The sequence below is a fragment of the Camelus dromedarius genome, chromosome 3 (genome assembly GCF_036321535.1).
Source record: "Camelus dromedarius isolate mCamDro1 chromosome 3, mCamDro1.pat, whole genome shotgun sequence".
Classification (NCBI taxonomy): domain Eukaryota; kingdom Metazoa; phylum Chordata; class Mammalia; order Artiodactyla; family Camelidae; genus Camelus; species Camelus dromedarius.
This window is the reverse complement of record NC_087438.1, coordinates 97,353,353-97,380,949: the sequence shown is the minus strand read 5'-3', so window position 1 is coordinate 97,380,949 and position 27,597 is coordinate 97,353,353. Positions and strand designations below refer to the sequence as shown.

General features: G+C 40.5%; 1 protein-coding gene and 1 non-coding gene across 3 annotated transcripts; both read left to right on the top strand.

The window, feature by feature from the left end:
• The first annotated feature begins 1,469 nt into the window (after positions 1–1,469).
• On the top strand, positions 1,470–26,555 carry DNAJC18 (DnaJ heat shock protein family (Hsp40) member C18). Of its 2 annotated transcripts, XR_010380378.1 has the most exons (9): positions 1,470–1,578; positions 3,253–3,439; positions 9,742–9,887; positions 12,174–12,359; positions 13,078–13,187; positions 14,197–14,306; positions 18,100–18,272; positions 23,192–24,633; positions 25,614–26,555. XR_010380378.1 is itself a non-coding variant. In XM_031449130.2 (8 exons), the coding sequence occupies exons 1-8, from the start codon at positions 1,539–1,541 to the stop codon at positions 23,314–23,316; spliced, it is 1,077 nt and encodes a 358-aa protein (XP_031304990.1). In that variant the 5' UTR covers positions 1,470–1,538; the 3' UTR covers positions 23,317–26,555. The 2 variants fall into 2 exon arrangements, 1 of the variants encoding a protein (XP_031304990.1); XM_031449130.2 differs by having other exon boundaries at positions 23,192–26,555.
• On the top strand, positions 5,448–5,521 carry TRNAP-AGG (transfer RNA proline (anticodon AGG)). The gene has a single exon. It is a non-coding gene; the product is annotated as a tRNA-Pro (tRNA).
• Positions 26,556–27,597: the final 1,042 nt, after the last annotated feature.

Sequence of the window (27,597 nt, the reverse complement as noted above, 5' to 3'; positions counted from 1 at the left end):
CCCATAATTCACTGTACCCCTTCTCAATCCAATTATCCCCTATAGTGCTCTACCACCCCTACTCTCAACCAGATGATACCTCAAACTTCATGGTACTCTGACATCTCTGAGTACCCCCAGACTGTAGCTCTGTGCCCCTAGACTTCAAGACATATCCCACCTTCCCCTGTCCACCTAGAGCAGTCTGTCTAGCCTCTCAAAACCAAATAAACTTCCTCCTAATACTCAACCACCTAAAGGATGTCCCTTATCAGGTCCTTTGGTCTGCAGAGCACAAGTGGCTTCTTCAAGACCCAGTCTTCTGTGAACACAATGATGCTCATATATCCCAGAGTCATGACTGCAGAGACAGATGGAACTGCACACCATTGAAGGCTTTTACCATTTTAGTTTGTGTCTAGAGCTGTACATCTTCCCACCCCACTCCAACTACCTAAGGAGCTTTCGATTAATATCAAAGTTGACATAATTGATTTGGTTTTCCTGAGTAAGGTCTCAATGAATTCCAAGTAACTTTTGTTTGGGGATGTACATGATCATTTTTCACTTTTGTGGACCTGATTTTTGGCCATCTCAACTCACCAGCAGGGATGAGTCAGTAAGGACACTACCCATCCACCTATGAAGAACTGCCTTTATTCTTTGCTAGGCTCCATGCAAATCTGAGTGGGGAAAAGTAGGAATATTTCTTCATTGCCTTTTTACTAATTTCCTAGGGCTGGGTCCTTTAGAAAAGGAGAAAGACCAAGGAAATAATTGGGGTGGAAGGGAGGGGGAAAGTCTCGGATGGGCCTTGGAGTAAAATAGGATAGATGAAGGATAAGGCACATCAAATACATGGTGATCTAATGCCATCTCCAATACTTGCACCTTTCTTTTTTCTCTGCCTCTGACTCCTATGGGTCCCTCTAATGAAGCTATGACAGAGGAGTTGCCCTCTAACCACATAAATCTCACTTTTCTACTTTCTTGGCTCTTAAGTTCCCAAGGTAGGGTTCGGCATCACCAAAACCCATCGAGGACCAAGCATACAGTTTGCACAGAACAGGCAACAGCATATATTTAATTAGGACACCCGTGAGGAGAAAAATAGTCACACTCTCACCCTCTAGCCCGTAGTTTGCAAAATCTTTCCTAGGCAGGATCTGATAGCACCTCCTTGAACATCCCAAGTGTTAGGCGAGGCCGAAGTTACGATCTCCACTCTACAGATGAGGAAAAGCGCAGCCCCCTGTTGCCAGTTTCAGGCTGTGAGCCGCTGGTCGCGCAGCAGTTAACTGTCAGCAACACACTTCCACAGGCCTTCCTTCCAAGGGTCGCGCCCCTTTACACCACCGCTTGTGCGACCCCTCGCGCGGCGCCTGTCGGGAATTGTAGTCCAATGGCCCGCATATACTATAGCTTGGACTACAATGACCAGCATGCTCCGCGGTTTTTTTTTGTTTTCTTTTTTTTTTTTTTTTTTTTTTTTTTTGGCCCCTTCTCTCTCAGCCTCGGACGCGGGGGAGGCTCGCCAGATCTGCTGACTGGGAACCGATATGGCAGCGACTCTGGGCAGCGGGGAGCGTTGGACGGAAGGTACCAGATCCTGACCGGAGGGTGGGACAGGGCAGGGTCAGAGAGAGATCTGGGATGCGGCTTCTGGCGGCGCCTGAAAGGGCTGAGATCCTGGGCCTAAGATGAAGGATGGAGGCCTATGAGAAGATGCTGGGCCTGAGTAGGGTTCCTGGAGAGGTGGGGGACAGCCCAGGGCAGGCGGTCGGGATCCGGAAACCAGGAGTACTGGCGCAAGCTGAGGACCCGGCCCGGTACTCAGAGTCACCCGTGACGACTTGTTGCCTCCGGCCCCCAGCCCCGCCCCGGCCCGTGCCCCGCCCAGGGCCCTCAGCGGGCAGGCCCCGCCCGCCCCAGGGTTAGCATGGTGGTGCGGTCTCCTGCAGTTTGTTTACCGCGTCCTTATCATCGCCTCCAAACTGGGCCGCCTCAACCTCGGCCTCAGTTTGGTCTTGTCCCTGCAGCCAACATCAGGACGCATAGGCCGGCCTTTTCCATCCTACAGTCAGGCAAAGAGTACTGATCCAATACCTATTGGGTACCCTGTATTATGCTGATCATGCAGCAGAGATTTGAAGACACGGGCCTCTGATCCCACAGAACTCTCAGTCTACTGAAGGAGTTTGGCAGCTAAGCAGTCAATTACAGAACGGCCAATAAGTCCTGTGCTACACAGCAAGGTCATATGTTTGGGAAACATACTGACAAGGCACTCAACACAGTCTGGGTGTCAGAGGGTGCCTTGTGGAGAAAGTGTTACATATGGTGACATGAAGGATGCGCTGGAGTTAGCCAGGCCTACTTAGAGGAGGTTTTGCAGGCAGAAAGAACAGTATATGCAAAGACACAGAGAAAAGAGAAAGCTTTGCTGATCTGAAAGGAGTTGGTGTGATCTAGAGCATAGACTGCAAAGGAGCTTGTGGTGAGAGATGAGGCTGGAGCCGCAGGCTGGGCCCATGATAAGAAATCTGAACAGGAAGCAGTGGGTAGTCCCTAAGAGATGTTACGCAGGAGAAAGATGTTTTTAAAGTTCTTCCCAGATCCTCCAGACAGGACAGGAGTACTGTGCCTTCCTTAACTAGATTGCTGTGACCCTCTGCATTCTGTATGCATTGTGATTAGTTAAAACCTCTCCCTTTAAACTATAACGACTTTGTGGTCAGGAGTAAGTCTTACCCATAAATCTGCTTGATCTGTCCAGCCAGATGTCTTGTAGGTATTAATTCTATAACTGTGAGTTTAAAAAGTTGACATCAACTCTGCTGTAAATCTTAGTAGTGGGAGACACTGCAACAAAAAATGTGTTATAATCAATTCACTTCTGAACATGGACCACAAAGAAATAGGCTTCCCCTGTGCTGCCGTAAAGGCAAGGTATTGGCCAAGTACCTCTTGAACCCTTTACTGGCTCTGTCGTGATCACTTGCTCACTGACCACTGTAGGTATGGTGGACATTATTATGCTTCATGTTTCTGGCATTATAAGTTCTTCATGGTTGCCTGTGTATTTTCTGTATTGTTTTCTCAAGGAAGATGTTTGTTCAGCTTTGTATGGATGCTTAAAAGTCAGATGATGTCAGTAGCCTGGCCCTCACACTCACTTGCTCATGCCTACAAGCAGCCTCCCAGTTGGCTAAGGCCAGTAGTAAAGTTGATTTGCAGGTCAACACGAGGCCTCATTGTGCTGTTGCTTTGCAGCTTACATCGATGCAGTTAGAAGAAACAAATACCCAGAAGACAGACCTCCTGAAAGCCATGACCCCTGTGGTTGCTGTAACTGCATGAAGGCACAAAAGGAAAAGAAGTCTGAGAATGAGTGGAATCAGACCTGGCAGGGTGAAGGGAACACCACTTATACTGAAGAGCAGCTGCTTGGGGTACAAAGGTGAGCCTGTGGTGGGATTAAATAAGAGAATTTATGTAGAGTGCCTGGCACAGACAATGTGCTATGTAAGGATTGACTGCTATTACTATTTTTTATTATTATTACTGAAGCACAATAGCTTCTTGGCCTCAGAGGCAAGGCTAGGTGGAAGTGGAATATTAGGGCATAATCTGAGGTCACTGCCCTGCTTCTGTTGTAAGAAAGACAGGGAAAACCATTTTGACATAATAGACATCTGTACAACATTCTACCCAAAACAGCAGAACACACATTCTTCTCAAGTATGCATGGAATTCTCTCCAAGATAAACCATATGTTAGGCCATAAAACATGACTCAATAAATTTGAAAGGATTAAAATCAAGCACTGTTAATCTTCGACAAAGGAGGCAGCAGTATACATGGAAAAAAGACAGTCTCTGCAGCAAGTGGTGTTGGGAAGGCTGGACAATAGCATGTCAATCAACGAAGTTAGAACACTTCCTCACACCATACACAAAAATAAGCTCAAAATGGCTTAAAGACTTAAACATAACACAGGACATCTTAAATCTCCTGGAAGAGAACATAGGCAAAACATTCTCTGACATAAATCTTAGCAATGTCCTCCCAGAGCAGGCTACCCAGGCAATAGAAATAAAAGCAAAAACAAACAAATGGGACCTAATGTATAAGTTTTGCACAGCAAAGGAAACAATAAACAAAACAAAAAACAACCTACGGAATGGGAGAAAATATTTGCAAATGATGCAACTAACAAGGGCTTAATTTCCAGAATATACAGATAACTCATACAGCTTAATAACGAAAAAACAAACAGCCCAATCCAAAAATGGGCAGTAGACCTAAACAAGCAATTCTCTAGTGAAGACATACAAATGGCCAATAGGCACATGAAAAAGTGCTCAATATCACTAATTATCAGAGAAATGCAGTCAAAACTGCAGTGAGGTATCACCTCACACCAGTTATAATGGCTATCATTCAAAAGTCCACGAACGATAAATGCTGGAGAGGGTGTGGAGAAAAGGAAACCCTTCTACACTGTTGTTGGGAATGTAGTTTGGTGCAGCCATTATGGAAAACAGTATAGAGATTCCTTAAAAAACTAAAAATAGAGGGGAAGGTATAGCTTAGTGGTAGAGTGCATGCCTAACATGCACAAGGTCTGGGTTCAATCCCCAGTACCTCCATTAAAAAAATAAATAAATAAACCTAATTTCTCCCCCACAAAAAAACCAACCAACCAAACAAACAAAGAGTATATTTTAAAAAACTAAAAATAGATTTACCATATGATCCAGCAATCCCACTCCTGGGCATATATCCAGAGGGAACTCTAATTCAAAAACATACATGTACCCCAGTGTTCATAGCAGCGCTATTTACAATAACCAAGACATGGAAACAGCCTAAATGTCCACTGACAGATGACTGGGTAAAGAAGTTGTGGTATATTTATACAGTGAAATACTACTCAACCACAAAAAAAGAATAAAATATTGCCATTTGCAGCAACATGGATGGACCTGAAGATTGTCATTCTTAGTGAAGTAAGCCAGAAAGAGAAAGAAAAATACCATATGATATCACTTATATGTGAAATCTGAAAGCAAAGATACAAATGAACTTATTTACAGAACAGAGACAGACTAACAGACACAGAAAACAAATTTAAGGTTACCGGGGGGAAAGGGGGTGGGAACGGATAAATTGGGAGTTTGATATTTGCAGATGCTGACTATTGTATATAAAATAGATAAACAGCAAGTTTGTACTGTATAGCACAGGGAACTATATTCAATATCTTATAGTAACCTATAATGAAAAAGAATATGAAAAGGAATATATGTATGTATATGTATGACTGAAACATTATGTTGTACACCAGAAATTGACACAACATTGTAAACTGACTATACTTCAACTAAAAAATAAATAAAATAAAATAAAATAATCAAACATTGTATGTTCTTAGCAATTAACAACAGAAGGAAATTTGGAGAGGGGGAGGGTATAGCTCAGTGGTTAGAGTGCATGCTTAGGATGCAGGAGGTCCTGGGTTCAATCCCCAGTACCTCCATTTCAATCAATCAATCAAATTACCTCCCCCCTCAATGAAATTAATAAATTTTTTTTTTAAAGAAAGAAATTTGGGAAATTCACAAATATGTGACAATTAAGCAACATATTCCTAAATAACAAATAGGTCAAAGAAGACATCACAAGGAAAATTAGAAAATACTTTGAGATGGATTAAAATGAAAACACAACATACCAAAACATATAAGATGCAGCTAAAGCAATGCTTAAAAGGAAATTTATAGCTTTAAATGCTGTAATTGTTTATATTTTTTTTAAAAAATCTCAAATCAATAACCTAATTCTATAGAAAAAGAAGAACAAACTAAATTCAAAGAAGCAGAATGAAGGAAATAATATGGCATGGAAATAAATGAAATAGAGGATAGAAAAACAATAGACAAAATCAACAAAACCAAAAATCAGGTTTTTTGGAGGTGGAGGGGGTGTATATTTATTTATTCATTTTTAGAGGGGGTACCAGGGATTGAACCGAGGACCTAAGCATGTGCTTTAGCACTTGAGCTATATCCTCTCCCACTGATTTTTGAAAATACCAACAAAATTGACAAACATTTAACTAGACCGACCAAGCAAAGAAAAGGAGAATACTAAAATAAATAAAATCAGGAGAATACTAAAATAACTGTGCCCTATTTCACTCCTGATTTTAGTTATCAAAACGGTCTTGAAAAAGAAGGACAAAGTTTGAAGACTCACACATTCCGATTTCAAAACTTAATACAAAGCTGCAGTAATAAAGATAGTGTGCACTAGCATAGAATAGACAGGTAGATCAATAGCATACAATTGAGAGTCCAGAAACAAACCCTTATGTTTATGGTTAATTGATTTTTGACAAGTGTGCCAAGACAATTTAATGGGGGAAGGATAGTCTTTAACAAATGTTGGAACAACAGGATATCCCCATGCAAAAGAATGAACTTGGTTCCCTTCCTCACACAAACACAAAAACTAATTCAAAGACCTAACGTAAGACCTAAATGCAAGAGCTAAAACTGTAACACTCTTAGAAGAAAACATAAATGTAACTCTTCATGATGTTGGATTAGGTAATGATTTTTTGTTGACACCCAAAGCACAAATGACAAAAGAAAAAATAGGTAAATTGGACTTCATCAAAATTAGAAACTTTTGCACTTCAAAAGATACCATAAAGAAGGTGAAAAATCAATCCACAAAATGGGAGAAAATATTTTCAAATTATATATCTGATAAGGGATTTGTATCTAAAACATACAAAATTCTCTTACAACTCAACAATAAAATGACAGTAAACCAATTGAAAAATGGACAAAGAATCTGAACTGGCATTCCTTCAAAGATATACAAATGGCCAATAAGCATACGAAGAGTTTGCTCAATATCATTAGTCATTAGAGGAATGCAAATCAAAACCAGAATGAGATACCATACTACCTCGTACTCACTAAGATGTCTATAATCAAAAAGATGGACAATAACAAGTGTTGGTGAGGACATGGAGAAATTGCCCTTCTATATTGCTGGTAGGGATGAAAAATGCTGCAGCCAGTTTGGAAAACAGTATGGGAGTTCCTCAGAAGGTTAGACATAGCATATGACATAGCCATCCACTCCTAGATATATACCAAGAGAAATAAAAACATACTTCCAGACAAAAACTTGTACATGAATGTTCATATATAGCATTTTTCATAAGAGCCCCCAAATAGAAACAACCCAGATGTCCATTAACTGATAATTGGATAAACAAAATGGGGAATATCTGTACAATGAACATTTTTTGGTAATAAAAAGTAATGAAGTACTGATATATGCTGCAACATGAGTGAATCTTGAAAATATAGTGTTAGTACAAGAAACCAAACACAAAAGGCCTCATATTATATAATTCTTTTTATATGAAATGTCCAGAATAGGCAAATATATAGAGACAGAAAAATTAGTGACTGCCAGGGTTTGGGGAGCAGAGGGATGAGGAGTGATTGCTAATGAGTATGGGGTTTCTTTTTGGGGTGATGAAAATGTTCTGGAATTAGTAGTGATGGGTGCACAACTCTGTGAATATACAACAACAAAAAAAACCATAACACTGAATCATACATTTTAAAAGAGTCAACTATCAACTATTCCTCAATTTGGAAAAAAGTGAACTTTGTTAAAGTTAGTGAAAGAGCTGGAATTCTAATTCAGGTATTCTGAGTGCAGAATTTGTCTGCATGACAGTTTTGCTAAAATGCCTTAATGACAATTTTATTCATCTTAAAATTTTAAAAAAGTGAACTTTGTGATATGTGAATTTTATCTCAGTGAAGCTGTTAGTAAACAAATATAAATGTATGAGAAAGAGAGGCAGGAGAGTATCTACCATGGAAGCAGGGATCGGAAGCTAGGGTGGGGAGCCATATGATCCCCACTGGCAGCTCTTAGGGAATGGCCCTGACTGACGTTATAGTCCAGCCGGTATTACTGACTTGCTGTGAACTCCTCAGCAGGCTCTGGGCCTCTCCCTGCCTAACTCAATTGTGTGGTAGCAAAAAGCTGCAGATACTTTAAATGCCCATCAGTAGGGAATGTACATACATCCATAAAATTCAATAATATTCAGCTTTTTAAAAAGAATGTGGTAGATTTTTAATAATAGCCAATATTTACATCATGTCAGATGCTATCAAGCATTTTAATGAATACTTCACTTAGTCATAACAGTTCTGTGAAATACAGGTGTGCTTTATTAGCCTATTTCAGAAGATAACACTAAGGCACAGAAGTAAGTGCACAGCAAGATGAGATCCCATCCGAAGCATCTTGACTCCAGAGTTCATGCTCTAGTCCAGCCATTCTCAAAGTATAGTTTGGAAATCCCAAAGATCCTTTTGGGAGAGGAGGGGTGGTGTGCAAGTTTAAAACTTTTCATAATAATATAAATACATTATTTGCCTTTTTCACTCTCATTCCTTCAGGGTTATACAGTGGAATTTTTGAAAGGCTATATGACATGCAATTATATCACCCTGTGTTTAAAATTTTTTGTTTTCATTTCTAGTATAATAAATATTGATAGCTATAACTCACATAAACAAAAGCCTTTCTGGGGTCTTCAGTAATATTTAAGAGTATAAAAGCCTTCTTAAACAGACTCACAGACATAGAAAACAAACTTACAGTTACCAAAGAGGAAAGAGGAGGGGGGATAAATTAGGAGTTTAGGATTAACAGATGCACAGTACTAGTTAAAAAAATAGATAAACAACAAAATAACAAGGACCTACTGTATAGCACAGAGAACTATATTCAATATCTTGTAATACCTATAATGGAAAAGAATGAAAAAGTATATGTGTGTGTGTGTGTGTGTGTGTAACTGAATCATTTTGCTGTATACCTGAAACAAACACAACATTGTAAATCAACTATGCTGCAATTAAAAAAAAGAGTATTAAAGACTTAGATCAAAAAGTTCAGAACTGCCACTCTGGTGGTCTAAACTATTATCCCTATACTTCTCATATACAAGCTTCTCATATAAGTCATGAATCAATCACCAGGATAAATTGTTAGTTAAAAAAAAGCAAGATGTAGAAGGATGATTGTAATATGCTTCCATTTAGGTAAGAAAAAAATGGTGAGGTCTCTATACATGTGTTCTCTTTGTACATAGGATTCACAGAAAATTTCTAACAGTGGTTATCCTTGGAGTAGGAAATTGGGGGACAGGGAATGGGGAAGCAGGAAGATTTTTCACTGTATATAGTTTAGTACTACTGGATATTTTTCTTCCACCATGAGAATATATTAACTTTTTAAAACAAAGTTTCAAAAGATGACCATAAAGAAAAAAGGATAGAGAGGGAGGAAAAGGAAAAAAAAGGGGGGGGGGGTGGTTAGGGTATTTCTTTTGGCGTTACTATCCTGTGGTTCAACTCTGAGGACCTTAGCCTGGGCCTTAGTAGAAGAATTAGGATACTTATTCTATCCACTTACAGGAATATAGAAAGAATAAAATATCAGATGTAAAAAAATATTTTGAAAGGAATTATTCACTCAGTGGGAGGAGGACATTGTTAATGAATTGAATGTTTCATTAATGTGTTCACCAATTTTCTTTTAGGTTTGTTTTGGGAGATTAGAGAGAGGATCGACGTACTCTTCTGCAGTTAATTGCACAAAAGGGGCCTTTGTAGACATACAAAAAGTGTTTCTGATTTGTGTTTTTAGAATCAAGAAATGCAGAAATTACTATGAAATTCTGGGAGTTTCACGAAATGCCAGTGATGAAGAACTTAAGAAAGCTTACCGAAAACTTGCCCTGAAATTTCATCCTGACAAGAACTGTGCTCCTGGAGCAACAGATGCTTTCAAAGGTCTGATCCTAAACTGATGCTTAATTCTGCCCTTCTTGTGGTGTTTGTTCACAGCAGGTTGTTTTCAGCCTCCCCTAAAATTGTTTTATAAGGCCACAAGCAGGGTGTTTTGTTTTGTTTTCCTGCTACACCTCTTAAACAGTGATTACCAGTATAGTTCTCTTCTGTTTTCATTCACTTACCTTAATTTGTTTTGGAAAACATATTTGGTTTCTTTATAATACCTTCTGGAACCATTCATTCATTGATAACAGCAAATATTTACTGATGATCTATGCGCCAGGTGCCACAGTGAATAAAACAGATATGATTCCTCTTGTGGAACTTAGAGGCTGGTGGCCGCTTGCAAGTAGAGCCTATATTGCATTTCCAAACTTCTTTGACCATGGAACTCTTTGTTCATGAAACTTCTGTTATTAATATGTTCAAAAGAAAGAGTTTTATAAAGCATTTATTAAAGAGCAAAACCTTAGTTATAGATCAAATATTTTTTCCATTGATTTCCATATGTTAAGAAATATATTCTTAAAAAATATTTTGGATTTAACACATAAAAATCTTACTTAAGAGCTTCACCCACAGGGAAGTCACTGATTCAAGCAGGGATTATCAGTGTATGCTATAACCTTTGAGTGATAGGTTGTTGAGTAGAATATTCGCATAATGTCAAAGTATCACCCCACAGAATACTTACTGATTACAAAGGGGAAAAATTCCTTTATAATAAAGATAACTAGCTGTCACCACTTTAACTAAGTGATCCAACTTAGTATCACCAATATTAGAACAACCTAACATTATGTGGTATAGCATCCATGTAGTATTCTTGCCAAAATGTTTGACCTGAAACTAATAAAAAGGAAACAATCAAAATATGGGACATTCTACAAAGAACACTGACCTGCTCTTCAAAAAATTTCAAAATAATAAAAAGCAAAAAAGGTGGGGAGTCTATTCTAAATTAAATTAAAGGGATATGAAACCAAATGCAATGCATGAACCTTGCACAGATTCACTAGGTGATTATAAATTGATGTTAATTTTCTTAGCTGTGGTAATAGTATTGTGACTTAGAATGACTTTCTTCTTAGGAGATATATGCTGAAATATTTAGGGGTAAAATGTCATATCTGCAGCCTACTTTCAAATGGTTCAGCAAAAAAAAAAAGAATAACATATACATAGGTATGTATGTGTAGAGAGTTGAGGAAAATAAAATGCTAACAATTCCCTATGAATATAGGTAAAAGTGTTTATTGTACTATTTTTTCAACTTTTCTGTAGATTTAAAATTTTTCAAAGGAAAAAGTAAAAAATGATAGATCTGAGAAATTTTTTAAAGTCAGCATTTACCTCAGAGGACACTCTACCTTTGTTAATGTGCCACTGTGAATCCAGTTCCCCCCACACTTTCTACAAGGAAACAAATAGATAACCCACATTCTCTTCAGACCTTCATGTATCATATTTCACAGACTAATGGCATTTCTCTGAGAATCTGCCAGATTTCAAGGGATGTGAATATTTAAGCAGCTCTGTTTAGGTTTTTCTCTTTATTTTTTTCTGCTTAACTGTTTTATTGCTACGAACATTTAATCCAGATACCTAGCTAGAAAATCATAAAAAAAATGATCTTTCTGACTATGCTTCTGATAGCATTGACTGAATTAAAGGTAGTGGGGCACCGGTGTCTTAAAAGATTTTTTTCAACATTTCTTCAATTGGTTGTACTGATTGTATGCTTAAATAACATTGGACAAAGTTTGCACATTTATGCATAGGGAGGAGAAGTGATGGTAAGCATATGTAATCTATTCAGTCTTTGACCCCTCCTTGAGACATTAGAGATACATCTCTTAATTTCTAAAAACCATTTTCTAAGGCAAGCTGAAATAAGACTGATGAGTAAGGACTTTGCTTTTAGCCAATCAGGAGGATTTTTACTGACTGTTTTGTTCAGGAGATTGTGACTGCGTGTTAGAATACCACTACTTATGTACGACCTGTTTCCAGCCATAAATTGTTGCTCTCAAGTGAAATAAAAATACATTTTTGATGACTGAAAACAGTAGTTCTTAGTTCATCTTGAATCCAGAGTTGTTTCTGGCTTATCAGACTAGACCATGGTAAATTTCAAGGCCAAGCACTTTCTAGGCCAAAGCACCTCTTCTTGGGCCACTATGAACTTGTCTAGCACCAGTCAACTTTGGGCTCTTCATGCTACTACTGTGATCACCCTCAGCTACAGCAGACTATGTACTCACTTGCTTTTTGTTTTTGTTGCAGCGATAGGAAATGCCTTTGCAGTTCTGAGCAATCCTGATAAGAGACTCCGCTATGATGAGTATGGAGATGAACAGGTGACTTTCACTGCTCCTCGAGCCAGACCTTATAATTATTATAGGGACTTCGAGGCTGACATCACTCCAGAAGAGCTATTCAATGTCTTCTTTGGAGGACATTTTCCTACTGGTTAGTATTCCAAAATTATCATTTAAAAAGTTGTATATACTTTGAGGATCTATTTGAGGATCTGAATAAAGGCACTGTGGTATGGTGGAAACAGCAAGACTTCGGAATCAGATGAGCTGAGATTTAAGGCAAGTCTTCAGTCTCCAGCTATGCATGATTTTGATCAAATCACTTAGTCCCTCTGATCCTACTTCCTTACCTGAAAAATGGGGCTGATAATACCAACCTCAGAGGGCTGCTGTGAGGATTAGATATTTTTAAGTGCTTTATAAATTAGAAGCAAAATGCCTGTATCATCAAAATAGCAACCATATAAAGATAAAGGTTAGAAAAGTACTCCCAGAAAGTTGGAAGTTGGGAAAATTAAATGCCTAGGAAGTAAACTGAATTTTATGAGTTGCCATTAAAGATATTAGTGACATAATCTAATACTGGTCAAGGAGGCAGACATGAGCATGTCAGACAGGATTCATGACCCAAATGCTCTTTTGAGATTCTCTCACTCACTAGTTACAAAAGACTATTTAAATCAAGGCAAGAGAGCTAAGTACATTCTACTTCCTGCTGGTTCACTTGGTGTACCTACTGTCTTATTTTCCTATTGGGTATAATGGGAGAATACTTGACCTATATAGAACCTAACTGGGAGCAAGGACTTTGGAAAAAGCAAGGAAGGGGTGTTCGCCCTGTCGCATACTAAGTGTTCTTCTTTCTTCAGGAAATATTCATATGTTTTCAAACGTGACAGATGACACCCACTATTACCGCCGGCGGCACCGACATGAGAGGACACAGACACGGAAGGAAGAGGAAGAAGATAAACCTCAGGTACCTGGAAGGGACAGGACAACTGCTGTCCATAAACATTTGTACTGAGCTGGTCATGGAGTATGATCAGGTTTTAGAAGTTTACTGTGAGATACGTTGCTAACAGGTGCTTTAGGAAAGCAGAGGCATGGTAAGAAGAGGTGGGTAATTGGTCCAAATAGACCAGAATGGTACCCCTCTTCCCATTCTTTGATAACTGTCCCAGAATATCTGTTCCCCTGTGGGGCTGTCTTAACCAAGGTTTTCTTAACTGCAGAGAATAGGAAGCCCTTTCAAAATATTCAAAACTAAAGGGGGTTTAAGGGAAGGGATCAAGGGAGTCTCATGAAGCTCAAAGGCAGGAAGCACGTTGGGCCTCATGACAGACAGGAACCAGGAACTGCAGTGCTGTGAGGCACCCCCACAGCTGTGCTCTCCACGACTCTTGGGGCCAGACTGTCTGCAGTTTTCCTGCCTCTCTGCATCTGCTTTGTCTTCTCTAAGCAGCCTGGCTTGTTCTACTTCCCCTTGCAAATGGCCAGTCCACAGTGCCTCCGAGTATGTGTCCTTTCTTCAAGTGACTGCCTAGCAGTGAATGGTGATGAATCTCCATCCCAGATTCTTAGGAGGGAGAATGTGATTATCCCTGCTACCATTAGATGTTCCCTAGATGCCCCCACAGTCCTTTCAGGTATGGCCAGGGTGACAGAGTTACATAATATGACATGATCTTGTGAGAGTCACAGTCTGGGCAGACTCACCCACGGGTGTCTGCTTCATTGTTCTTAGAAAAGAAGGCTGCAGAAGGATTACTGGGTGTCAATCCAGGTTGTGGGTGGGCCTCCTTCTGCCTTCTCAGTAGATGGAACAGAGTTGTCTGGTACTTCTCAGCAGAAAGTACGCCTTCCCAGAAAAGCCTCACGCTATGTGCAATGCATTGGTAATGTGTATTTTCTTTGGAAAAACAATCCTATTTTCAGTAAACTGTATATTGATGAACACTTAACACCAAATACTTTTTCTTTTTCAGACTACATATTCTGCATTTATTCAGTTACTTCCAGTTCTGGTGATTGTGATTATATCTGTCATTACTCAGCTGCTAGCTGCTAATCCCCCATATAGTCTATTCTATAAATCGTAAGTCAAATATTTATAAATCTTCTTAATAATCTGGTGAAAGACTTGAATGTTTTGCTAGTACATTATTAACATTTCATTTCACCTTTTGTTGTAGAAAACACTGATTTTGTGTTTCAAGGAGCAGCTGGATAGTAATAATACAAACTCAGAAATACTGTAGGCAGTTTCCTGTACACTCAGGCCATGGATTGTTTTGTTCTGCAGCGACATCATTCGGTCAGCTGCAGAACAGCAACAGCTGGTTTCTGAAGGAGTAATAGAATAACTCTAGGTTCAGAGTAAATCCTTATCACACCATGTTAGAGTCAGAAAGGACCTTACTGAGCTTGTGATAGTGTTGCTGGACCCCTGTGAATCTGAGAACAGAGTAACTAGGATCCAGTGATATTTCCAATTTAAAAATTGCAAGAATGGGACATTTATTTACAATAAGGCTACATAGTCAAGCCATTGTATCTCATTTCTTTGCTTTTGCTGAAAATATAGAAATTCATTATAAAGTTTGTATTGCATGGAAAATATGAGGTCTGATAGGAATTTTTAGATTTCTTCAATTAATTACTTCACTTAATTCAGTTCTCAAAGTTTGGTCCCTAGACCAACATCATCAGCATTAACTGGCAACATATTAGAAATGCAGACTCTTAGTCTTCTCTCCATATCTATTGAATCAGAAACTCTGATTCCAGCAATATGAGTTGTTAACAAGCCCTCCAGATAATTCTGGTCCATACTAAGGTTTGAGAATCCCTGGATTATTTTTTTAATTTAACAATGAGAAATAAGTCATTAGTTACTATTATAGTTTAGTAAACAAAAACGTTTCCACGTGTGGAGTCCATGGGGCAGGAAGAGCTCTTGTTGGTGATCACTATAGACTGAAGACTGTCATTCTAGATCAGTATCTTCATTTTGTACAGAGGAAAGCTGAAACTCAGAGAGAGTTTGCTATCAGGTCATGCTGGCTTGATTCCCTCTATTTCTTTTTTTTTTTAAGATTTATTTATATATTTATTTTACAATATCATATTTTTTAAATTGGAATATAGTTGATATACAATATTATATTTTATAGGTGTACAATATAGTGATTCACAATTTTTTAAAGGTTATACTCCATTTATAGTTATTAGAAAATATTGCCTATATTCCCGATGTTGTACAATACATCCTTGTAGCTTATTTTATACCTGATAGTTTGTACCCCTTAATCCTCCACCTCCATCAGCCCCTTCCCTTTCCCTCTCCCCACTGGTAGCCACTAGTTCCTTCTCTACATCTGTGATCTGTTTCTTTTCTGTTATATTCACTAGTTTGTTGTATTTTTTTAGACTCTACATGTAAGTGATGTCTTACAATATTTGTCTTTCTCTGTCAGATTTATTTCAGTTAGCATAATGCCCTCCAAGTCCATCCATGCTGTACACCAGAAACTAATACAATGTTTTAAGTCAACTGTAGTTCAATTAAAAAGCAACCAACCAACCAACCAAGCCATTTAAAATATGCACAGAAAAACTGAACAGACGAAAGAGGAAATGCAGATGGCCAACAGGAACATGAAAAGTTGCTCAGCATCACTCATATCAGAGAAATGAAATCAAAATCACAATGAGATATCATCTCACACCTGTCATAATGGCCATCATCAAAAAGAACACAAATAACAAATGTTGGCAAGGATGTGGAGACTTGTACACTGTTAGTGGGAATGTAAATTGGTGCAGCCACTATGGAAAGCAGTATGGAGGTTTCTCAAAAACCAAAAAATAGAACCACCATATGGCCCAGGAATTCCACTCTTGGGCATATATTCGAGAAAAACAAAAACATTAATTCAAAAAGATATATACACCCCGCTATTAACAGCAACATTATTTATAATTGCCAAGATATGGAAGCATCCTAAGTGCACATCAATAGGTGAATGGATACAGAAGATGTAGCATATATATGTAATAGAATACAACTCAACCATAAAAAAGAAGGATATTTTGCCTTTTGCGGCCCTTCATTCACTTTTTTTTTTCACTTCAAAAACCAGAATTTTATAACTAGCATAAACATTTACATTGCATCAGAAACAACAAAATACCTAGAAATAAACTTAATGAAGGAAGTTACCTGTACTCTGAAAACTGTAAAACATTGATGAAGGAAATTGAAGATGATACAAAGAAATGGAAAGATATCTTGTGATTCCCTCTATTTCTTGACTTCCATGTTTCTCCATAGGCTACTGCTACCTCCTTTCTTGTCAACCAGTGGGACAGGCAGGAACCTGCCCTGCTAACAGCTTCCCAGAGGCAGGTGAGAGCAGTCATGGCCTATGTTCTTAGACATTCAGCAAGATCCCTAAGCCGAGATATCAAAGAAGGCTGGGAGAAGGTCAAATATAACTCATTTAGGATGGAATTTTTCTAGTTTGAACAAAATCAGCTTGGATTTTGCACATTACTCTCACTCTGCTTTAACTTGAATTTGAGCTCCCTTCTATGCTTCCTTATGGTTAGACTTTAGTTAACCCAGACTTGTTTGTTTCTGAGCACCGGATACCATTGGATATCTCAGACCCACAGAGAGTTAGCCTGGAAGTATCACTGAAATCTTTTTATCTGAGTTTTTTTTGCAGTTCTCACCTAGCAGCTATGTGTGAAGTACTTTTTATCATGTCCTAAAAATTGGAACTAAGTTGCTGTGAGCTATCTGGTTATTTGTAAATAGTTTACTGTAACAATCATTTCATTCAACTAGCATTTACCAATAGCCTACTCTATTCCAAGTGCCATGCTAGGTCCTACACAATATATAATTATTTTTTTAAGCATTCAGCATTCTACTTTTAGCATAGAAAGCAACGTAAGAGAGGTGAATCCAGGTATCTGCACCCTCGTGTTCTACCAGCATTACTTACGATAGCCAAGACATGGAAACAACCTCAGTGTCCATCAGTGGATGAATGGATGAAGAAGTTGTGGTATGTATACTCAAGGGAATATTATCCAGCCATAAAAAATGAAGCAATCCTACCATTTGTGACAACATTGATGGCATTATCCTAAGTGAAATAAGTCAGACAGAGAAAGACAAATATTGTAAGATCTCACTTATATGTATAATCTGGGAAACAAAAAACAAAAAAACAAAAAAACCCCAAACTCATAGAAAAAGAGATGAGAAGATCAGACTTGTGGTTACCAAAGGTGGAGGGGAGAGGGAGGGAGGATCAGAGGAAGGTGGTCAAAGTTAAAAACTAACAGTTATAAGATGAATAAGTACAAGGGATATACAACATGATAACTATAGTTAACACTGCTGTATGCTAGGAAATGATAGGAAAGTTGTTCAGAGGGTGAATTCTTAGAATTCTCATCACAAGGAGAAATTATTTTTCCTTTATTCTCTTCTGTTTTCTTTTTATGGTATCCATACAAGATGGATGTTAGCAGAACCTATTGTAGTAATAATTTCACAGTATATGTAAAATAAACCATCATAATGGTTGCCTTAAATTAAAAAAAAAATAGGAGAGAGAGAGGTAAATCCTTTAAGGGAATAAAGTAAAATATGTTGAGGCTGGATCTAGTTTGAACATGCTCATGTAATATCGACAATCATTACCTTACACTTACTGCTTTGCTTGGGAAATAATAAATGTTAGATGTATTAGAAAATGGTATCTGCATCTGCCTTATGAAGGGGTGATTGTGATGATGTCTGTGAGGACAGTGCTGAGAGTGATACTGCCAAATGTAACAAGCTTACCTGAGCACCCCTCTCCTTGTTTCAGGACCTTGGGCTACACCATTTCTAGAGAAACCCAGAACCTACAGGTGCCTTACTTTGTGGATAAAAACTTTGACAAGGCCTACAGAGGAGCATCTCTGCGTGACCTGGAGAAGACGATAGAGAAGGATTACATTGATTACATCCAGACCACTTGTTGGAAGGAAAAACAACAAAGTAAGATGCTCTGAAAGGAGCTTTAGCTGATGGCCATGCTTCCAACCTGAGGCATCCCCAGCTTCCTGATCCTTCCTCTCTCCTTGTTTGAGTTGCACTTGTTTACGTGAACAGGGAGAGGACAGAGGCCCTTTCAGGATACTACAAAAAAAAAAAATTATTGACAGTATACACTTGGCCAGGACTTGGAAATCTTAGGAACAAGGCAGCACTAGTTGCCTATCTGCCTGTCTGTCTCTTAGTCTCTACCTCTCTCTGCCTATCTGCCCTCTTTCCTCTCTCTGCCATCTGCTTTCCTTTGCTTCTTCAAGCTCTCTTCCTTCACCACCTTGATTTGCTATGGTTTATTTTGGTTGCTACCCTCCTAGTCACTCTCCCAACGTCCCCAATCCCACCAGTTATTGGCCCCTTTGTATATCCCAAGCTCCCTCTTTAAACAGTTAGCTGGTTTAGTCCAAAGTTTCTTAATTCCACATTCCCTGGAGGGAAATCTAACTGATCCAGCCTAAACAGTTTAATATGTTGTTGGTATTGAGTTAATGTGCCCCTTCTCTTCCTCTCCAGGTAGCTGTGGCCACACAGAACAAAAATGACCCTCCCTGAAGTAGGCCTTCCACTCTGTTTCTCTCTCTGGAGACAGTGGGGGTGACAGTGTTGCCACTTGGCTTACAACTCCAGTGAGTGTTAGTGGGGAGTGCTGGTAGCAAGGGCAACCCTGTCTCTCAGCCAACAGGCTTACTTTTCATCCCACTTGAATTCCACACACATCACACACATACGTCTGTTAATTATCGTATAAAACTTGGCTTGGGTAATTTTTAAAAAGCAAACTCATTTTTAACTCATAGCTTATTACTGGGTATTATAAACATCTAACAGTGTCTGATAAATTTAGATCTTCAGTCATAGAGCTGCTAAGCCCTCACTGACCCATCAACCCCACCCCCTAGTTAATCTCTCCTTCCTCTGTGTTTTTAAAGCACTTTGCTCATCCTGTTAACACAGTACCACCCTCACAGTGTTAGTGTTCTGTAGCCACATGACAGTCTCCCTGCTGGATTCTGGGCTCTCTGAGGACAAGAACCATGTCTTACTAATGTTGTGGCCCAGGCCCTTGGCACTGTCCTTGCTTCAGAACAGGTGCTCAACAAATGTCTTTTGAAAAGAAGATTCTCAGGACTGGAAAACTGAAAATGCTGAGCATTAAGAATCAGAGAGCAGGGCCAGTGTCCTAACCCTGGCCCTGAGGGACCTTGTCTCTGCCCTCTGCTTCTGTAGGGCAGAGCCCAGCTGACCTCTCAGGTGCATTAGGAGCTTTGTGGGCAATGACTCTGGGATCTAAGGGGGAATTCAGCAGGAGGAGGAAGTTGATTTTTTATTGGGGAAAAAAAAAACAGAGTTCCTACCGCATTGTTTATGGGGTTGTTTGTTTTTGTTTTTTGGGGGGATGGGTAATTAGGTTTATTTACTTAGTTACTTTAGTGGCGGTGCTGGGGATTGAACCCAGGATCTCATGCACTAAGCATGTACTCTAACCACTTAGCTATATCCTCCTCTCTGCCAAAAGAGAGCCTACCCCCATTATTGAACTAGGTTTTACAAGTTTCAAAAATCAGGAAAGAGTTTTGGGGCCAGATTAAGGCCTTGGACTAAAAGGCATTATAATCAGGTGAAGGCCTTGATCCAAATCAGGTGAAGGGCACAGTCATAAAAGTCAGCATCTTTTTAGGCCCTGAGGTTTTTAATTTGTTGCTTTCTGCAAGAAATCAATTAAAATATGCATTTCACATTCTTCAAACACACTTACACACACCTGCTGGAACTATGCAAAGAGCTCATGGTAAGGATTACACGTAAGGTGACTTCTAGGCTTTTGTCCTCATCCTTATGAAGCCTAGTTTCAGGGCTTTGGCACTCTCCGGGTATAAACAGATCCAGTGGGTGAGCGTGATGCATGTACCGGCAAGTTCCAAACTGCGGGTTATCAGCACACACCCCTTAAAAATCTATTTCTGGCATTTAAGGTTGGTGGCTGTCTGAAGCCTCCCCACAACCCAAGTGCCATTTGAGAACAAGCAGCATCTGCCCTCCGGATCCAGCAGCAAGTGCAGCCAACAAGGTTAAATTTAGCACTTGGAGGTTGTAAAAATAAATCCACTTGAGAACAAAGTTCACTCTTGGCAAAATACCGAATGGAAACTGTTTTTAGCAGAGTTAACCATTGTCTTTTTAAATCCTTTGTTAATTTCTTTTCTCTGCTCTTAGAATGGTTCATCGGAGTGAATTTCTGAGTAATCCCTTACTATGAACACTAATTGCCCTGTTTACTCCTTCACAGACGCATCTAGATAATAAGCCTGGTGCCAGGGGAAGTGGCCATGCCACTGGGCTGGGATGGACCAAAGTAGCAGGCAGGAACTGCCTCCTGACCTGGGTGAGCTGAACTGAGATCCCAGCCCTGCCTGGCAGAGGAGAACTTCTTTCCACACCCTGGAGCAGGGTAGCAGAGTGGGTAGGAGCTTAGGCTTTGAAATGGGGATAAAATGTACTTCCTCCCAGAAAAGTTGTATGGATTATAGAAGATGGTATGAGTGTAACACTTAGTATGGTGTCTGGCATGTAGTAAGTGGCTGACTCCTGGTGGAGTCCAGTCCTTCCTTGCTTGGCCTGACTAGACTGGATGCTGCACTGTCTCATGGGCCTGGATCCTGAGAGTGGTTGGGATCTGTTGGGGTCTTCCAGCTGTCAGGACTCCAATCTGAGTTCTTGTGCAGAGTGTTTTTAGGAGAGGCTCTGAGACTTGCCTCTCTTGGTAATTTGCCTGAGTCAGTTTACCCTGAAGGCTCAGTGCTCTGTCCATCCATTATACCGGCATTCAGGGCAAGGGAAACATTTTGCAGAGATGTTGTTCTCTTGATCCTGTTCCTGCCAAAGATCTTTTTTCTTAGAAGTTATTGAACATTAACAGAACTTGTGAAAAGTAACATATTCATTGATTTGACCTTTTGTTCATTGAAGTACAAAATGATTCACTGGCAGTTTGGAGAGAGGTTTCTCCAAGCGTGGTCATGGGGACATGATTCCTTGCAACACTGTCGTTGTACAAGGTCATTGCTCTGGAGGAGGGGGTCTCAGCCTCTGGAGCATTGAAACCTGGTTTCAGTGAACTTTATGAAAAGCAAGTGATGTTGTGAGAAAAGCATTCATGGATGTGCAGTTCTCTTTTATAAGCTTATTACAGTGATTGTTAGTGTAGAAGATAGTAAGAATCACTAGCCTTAATGTTTTCTGGAATGAGATTTCAGGCAATGAGACATTTGGATAAGATCAGTAAACAAAACCTAAGGAAATCATTTCAAGGAAAAGCAGAGCCACAAAATGTGCTGTATATACTGGTGTCACTGTGACCCCAGAGGACAAAAGGCATAGACTGATTTCACAGAGCCCTACTGAAGAGGTTTCCCACATGCCAGAGAAGCCAGAGAAATAGAGCCGCACTCTGGGCTGAAGGAAGGAGCAGAGGGCTTTCATTTGGGTGAGGCACATGATCCTCCATGAAGCTGCATCACCTGCGAGGATGCCTGTGCCAAGGCAAGCTCTGGCTGGCAGGCACCGCAGGCCCCACGCCACGGAGTGAGGGCACATTGTTCTGGAGCCTGGGAGACCTGCTGCTTGCCAAGCGACTGCTGGGCCAGTGCCCAGGCTCTGAGCCTCCATTGTAGAGGGTGGGTTTTCATGCATTCCCACCCCTCACCTTGGAGTCATACACTTAATCTGTACTTTGGGCATTACTTGGTGTAAAGAGAATCATTGTCAGCAGAAATGCCAGTGTTTTTGTGTTGATGGAAACTTATTCAGAAACCAATGCCCAATATTCCTCCTGGCTAAGTATTAATTCCTGTTTCCAGGCAGTTTGCTGATTAATCAGACAGGTGCCACTCGTTCCACCAAGAAAAACAAAATCTGTCAGTAAAATGATTAAGAATGGATAGACATATTTCAGAATGATTAAAATAGCATTTTCACAAGTATGACCCTTTAAACATTGAGTAGCTCCCTGCTGTCAGAGGCTTTCAGAAGCCACGTAGCCCCTCCAAGCCCGCCATCCTGTTAATACACAGCACGTCTCTGGAGGTGCTTTTCAGGCGTTGCTTCCTAAGTATGTCTCTGAAATCATACAAAAGAGTAAAAAATAGAGGCAGCCAAACCACTGTTGAGTTGGGGAAGACAGCAGAGATTATATTCTGGTTAAAAATAGAATGACCTTCTCTACCAAGGAGAGAAAATGAAATACATTTCGTCAAGGAGACAGAGGTCACTGGATACAGATGATTTCACTTTTAAAAGAGCTCAGCTGCCTTTGGCCTTTGAATTAGGGACCTTGCATGTGGTGAAGGGATGAAGAAAGCCACCAGCAACCTGGCCTTCTGGAGAGGGCATGCCCAGCAGAGGTAGGCTGTGTGTCAGTCAGCGTGTATGAGTTACAGTCCGGCGAGGCAGGGGAAGAGTGAAGCAGCTGTCTTTGCTTCAGATGACAGGAACAGGCCATTGGACTCCATTCACTCCCAACTGCCATCTGAATACCATTCACAGAAATGCCCTGAAACAGAGTCTCCTGTTACTGCACACGTGCAGGTTTCCTAAATCTGGTGCCAAATGTTCTATTGATAAGAACTAAGTCTGGTGCTTTTGTAATAGAGCCCGTTACTGTGGGACTCCAGGATCACAAGTGTCCCTTAATCCTCAGCACCTGGTGTGGTGTAGCTGCCCGATATGTGTTTCTTGAGTAAATGAGTGTTTCTTAAATTTAATTGAAAGAAAAAACATTAAAGTAAAAGAAGCTTTGATTCCAGAAGTACTGAGATGAAACAAAGGAGCTCACCTCTCTTGATGAATTGGTTACCTCTTTTATCTTTCAGAGTCGGAGTTGACCAATTTGGCAGGATTATACAGAGATGAACGATTGAAACAGAAAGCAGAGTCGCTGAAACTTGAAAACTGTGAAAAACTTTCCAAACTTATTGGCCTACGCAGAGGTGGCTGAGAGGATGCTTGTCCTACGCAGGCTCGGGGTTTTGCTACTTGTTACTGTTTATGTTCCTAATTCCATTTTATAACACAAAATTAGGAAATGATGAACATTTTACAATTTGCTAGCTTTGTTTGGTGGGCAGAGTTGGAGGCGCTTCAGCATGGAGCCAGACTTATCATCACAGAATCCTTCCTGGGGATTGGCTCCAGGGGCCAGGAACAGTCCATCTAAGCTGATTGAACGGCAGAGCGTTAGATTCAGCCCCCTGCTCCACTCCTACCCTGACTCTGGGAACATAGTTCAGGGCACCCCAGAGCAGATTCATGTTTTCTTCCTTCTTCAGTGAAGTCTCAATAACCAGTCATTCCTAGGCTTAGCCAAAGCAGCTTCATATTGGTGGTTTAACATGTGCACCAAGAATTATACCTCTCACTTCATCAGAGTCATCATCTCCCCCCAGGATTCAGCCATTGGAACATGCTCCCAACTCGGCTTTCTATTTTCTGAGGGGAATGTGGAGAAATGTAAACTGTTGTAGTCCACAGTTTTCTATTTGCCTAATCTCTGTTCAGCATTACTAGCATTAGCAAACAGCCTGATTTGAGTTTCTTTTACTTCCTTAATACTCCCTCTTGTAAAGGGTACAGAAATTAAGAGCTATTGAGTGAAACAGTTCAATGGACACATGGAAGCAGGGGCCAGGGTTAAAGGTAAAATGCAAGGCTGACTCTCATCTGATCAGTGCAGTTTCCCTAGTCCATCATAGAACCCAGAGAATGTTCTTTTTGTCATTTCCCTTTGCAGCATCACACACGGGCTGAGTCCCTTCACCCCACGGAGGTACGGTGGTCAGACCTAAGAGGAGGCATTGCCAGCTAGCTGGGCTGTTTGCTCAAGCCTCAAGGTAGAGGGGAAAGACTTTCTGTGGTTCTGGGGGTCTGGCCTTGGCCCCAGCAGTCACTTTGTTTAACCAGTTCCCTGTAGTTTGTGATATGAGATGCTTTTTCATGTAGTCAACATTTGTTGAGTGCCTGCTATGGAATGAGAACATTGGTCCAGAGAGAATGCATGGTTGACTTGAGTCATACAATTGGTTGTGGCAAAGCTAGATGGTAGGCTGATTATCAAGTAGGAAGTGTGTGGTCATTCCCATTTCTCAGGTAATTCTAGCCATGTTGGTAAAGCACAATCTCCCAAGGATGCCCCTCCCCACCACCAGACCCAGCATCCTTTCTGTGGCAGTCCTGCATCCACTCGGGACACCTCTCTACACCAATTCTGTACACAGAACAAAAGCAGGCAGCTCTTCCCACTGGTGACAAGGAAGAGGTAAGTTGTTACCTGGACTATGTGGTTCTGGGCCTTGCTGTGGAGTTGAGCTACCAGGATTGAGCTGCCCAGATTTTATCATGAATCTGAACCTGGAAGGGTCAGTATGTGACTCTAGTCTACATTCTGTGTTTTCTTCAGGATAGAAGAAAAGTTCCTGTTGGAAGGAGAGTCTACATTAAAACTAATTTCCAAAGTAGAGATTTTTCTTTCAGATGCATAGCCATGATTTAGGCAGACATGTCTAGCATGGCTCAACGTGTGGGCATCCTACAGGGTCAGGAGATGGGTTCAGAGGTGAAGAGTGGGGCTTTGGTGGCTGGTAGGGGATACCTGCTCAGCTGTAGGGAGGGAGAGCAGTTCCAGAGATGGCCAGATTTCATCACCCAGCTGGGTCTATCCTAGTTTGGGGTGGGGGAGCTTCCTTGATCCCCTCTGAGTAACCAAGGGGATTTACACTGTAAAGTGTACCTGTGAGCCAAATAGGCTGTGAAAGTTGTTTTCCCATACACAGGGAAATCAAAGCTCTCCTCTCCCCAACCCCAACCTCTGCTAGAAAATGGGCCATAATTAAACTGATTTGACAGGTTAAAAGACCCTGTTCTAGATGGCCATGAATAGCAAAGTCACACATTTTATGGATTTCCTGGCAGAGATGAGTTATCTGTGATAATACTAAATAGAGGCAATGCTAACTCACTCCATTAAATGTCAGGTCTGTTGTCTGTTTTTATAGCACTGATGGTACTGTTTTATTTATTACCTAATAGACTACAACACTCACATCTGGTTTTCCTCAAGGGAATGGTATTTGCTTTAGGTTGAAGGATAGTTTAATCTATTTGGTACTGTCCAGAATATTGTTAAACTATAATTTCCTGGGTTGCATTTTAGATGGGTTGTGTGCATGGTGGTAAAATAAGCATTTTCCTCTTGCCTACATCATTTGGAAGGTTCTTTATCATTTATAAACTCTTTAGGTATGTCTTATTCTTGGATCAGAACCTGGCGTGCAGCTCTAGACTATTTCTGTGAGCACGAAGGCAGACTGGAGATGTGATGGGAGTGGGGCTCAGAAACAGGGCTTGAGGCTCAAGCAGAAAGTGAAGCTCTCATTCATGGAATGAAGGTGCTCTGTGCACTGTGTGATCAGCAGTGAGGAGGGGAGGAAGGAAACCCTTCCCATCACAAAGGACGCTGCAGCTTGAAGGAATCCGTGTCCCCAGGTTAACAGCCCTGGGGTTCATCTACTCAAACCAGAAGACTTCTGAACTTCCTTGATCAGATCCAGGCTTCACAGCTTGGGAGAAGTGACCAGTAAGAAAATGCCACTGCTCTGCTTTCTGTTGGAAACTATTAGGAATTACGCTTGAACTCCAAATCCCACTGGAACGTGGAATCCAGCAGCCAGGCCAAGCTGTGTGTTATTCTCATGTACATCCTTACACATCAGGACTGGCTTTGTGAGGAGGCACTGTTGGGATTCCAGGGCTTTGTATTACGAATGGCCACACATGTGAGTTCATCGTCTGCATGCAATGTTCCTCACAGGAGCTAGCACTTACTTAGTATTTATTTTGGATTTATTTAAGGTGTAAGCTTAGTGTCCTAATATGTTTATTTTCGGAAAGGGCCAAGTTACTATACATCTAATTTTTTGAGCCTGCATTATTGATACCTCGTGCAGTGACCACCAAGTAACTATATACTCATGTGTTAGATATTGATTACATCATTTACATCACATTCAGTATTTGGAATTAAAGATGTGAATGTTCTGTGACCAGAGCCAGGTTTGACACAGATGGAATCAGCTCCTGGTGGAGTAAGACTCCTGAAAAAATCTGGTCACCTGATCCACTGCATCTGGATTGAGTGTATTTTACCAGAGAAAGAAATTAAATGATTTTATATAAAAAGAATGGCTTTATATTTTTCCTTTGTTCTTTTACTTTTGCCCATGGCACCCTTGAGTACTGCATTTTGCCTGGCTCCCTTGAGCCACTTAGGACTAGAAAAGCTGATGACCTCTGCTTCAGTGTTTCCTCATTCATCAGTGGAATTATTGGTGTTTAGAACAATAGATAGCATTGGTGGCATCACCTGTTCTATATTTGTTTTCCATCAGATAACAGCAGGTGCAGCATATTACAGCCAATGTACACATAACATCTATTTAGCATCTGCAAATCAGGTAATCAGGTATTATCCCAGTTCCTTGCTAGCTTTCTTAATGGCCCACATTTAGCAGTCTTGGTTTAGAAATACAGTACTTTGTTCAGTTGGCTCTCCATTTTGAAGAGAGATTGAGATGAAATTCAATTCAGCAAAGATGGAGAACTTATGATGGTGGGCTGAATTTTGGGGGTGGGGAGTTCAGGAAACAACTGAGATTCAGCACCCAGGCTTCTGGAATTCACATCTAATGGAGAAGGCAACTTTAGGCAATGCTTCCCAGTGGAATGATTATCAAAGGGGAGACCAAGAGAACCTTGAGAATCTGTAACAAAGGGATTTAATTCAGGATAAAGGATCAGTGAAAGCAGTTCTGAGGAGGAGAGACTTGAAATATAATCATCCATACAGAGTGCAGTGATTTTTTTTTCCAGTGGAGATGGAAGCAACTCTGTTAGAATGCTCCCATTTCCATAAATAGCACCATCATTCAGCCACGTCCGAAAGTCAGAAACCCAGGAGACTTTGTATGGTAGACTTAGTTTGGTGCCCCCAATGGACCACACCTAATATTCATGGCCTTGTGTAGTCCCCTTTCTGATCTGGACTGGCTTTTGATCTTTAACCAAGAGAATGTGGCAAAACTAGCAGCTTCCATTTTTACACTTAGGGGAAGCCAGCTGCCATGTAAATCCCACCACCCGAGACCACTAAGCTAACCACATGGAGAAGCCATGCAGAGGAGAACCAAACAACTGAGCTGGCAGCAAGAACTGAACCCAGACACAT

What these genes read in the sequence shown, in the direction of transcription:
- DNAJC18 (XM_031449130.2), top strand. Translation starts at nt 1,539, where the DNA reads ATGGCAGCGACTCTGGGCAGCGGGGAGCGTTGGACGGAAG. An exon ending in CGGGGAGCGTTGGACGGAAG is followed by an intron (nt 1,579 to 3,252) that starts GTACCAGATCCT and finishes GTTGCTTTGCAG; the next exon opens with CTTACATCGATGCAGTTAGA. An exon ending in AGCAACAGATGCTTTCAAAG is followed by an intron (nt 9,888 to 12,173) that starts GTCTGATCCTAA and finishes TTTTTGTTGCAG; the next exon opens with CGATAGGAAATGCCTTTGCA.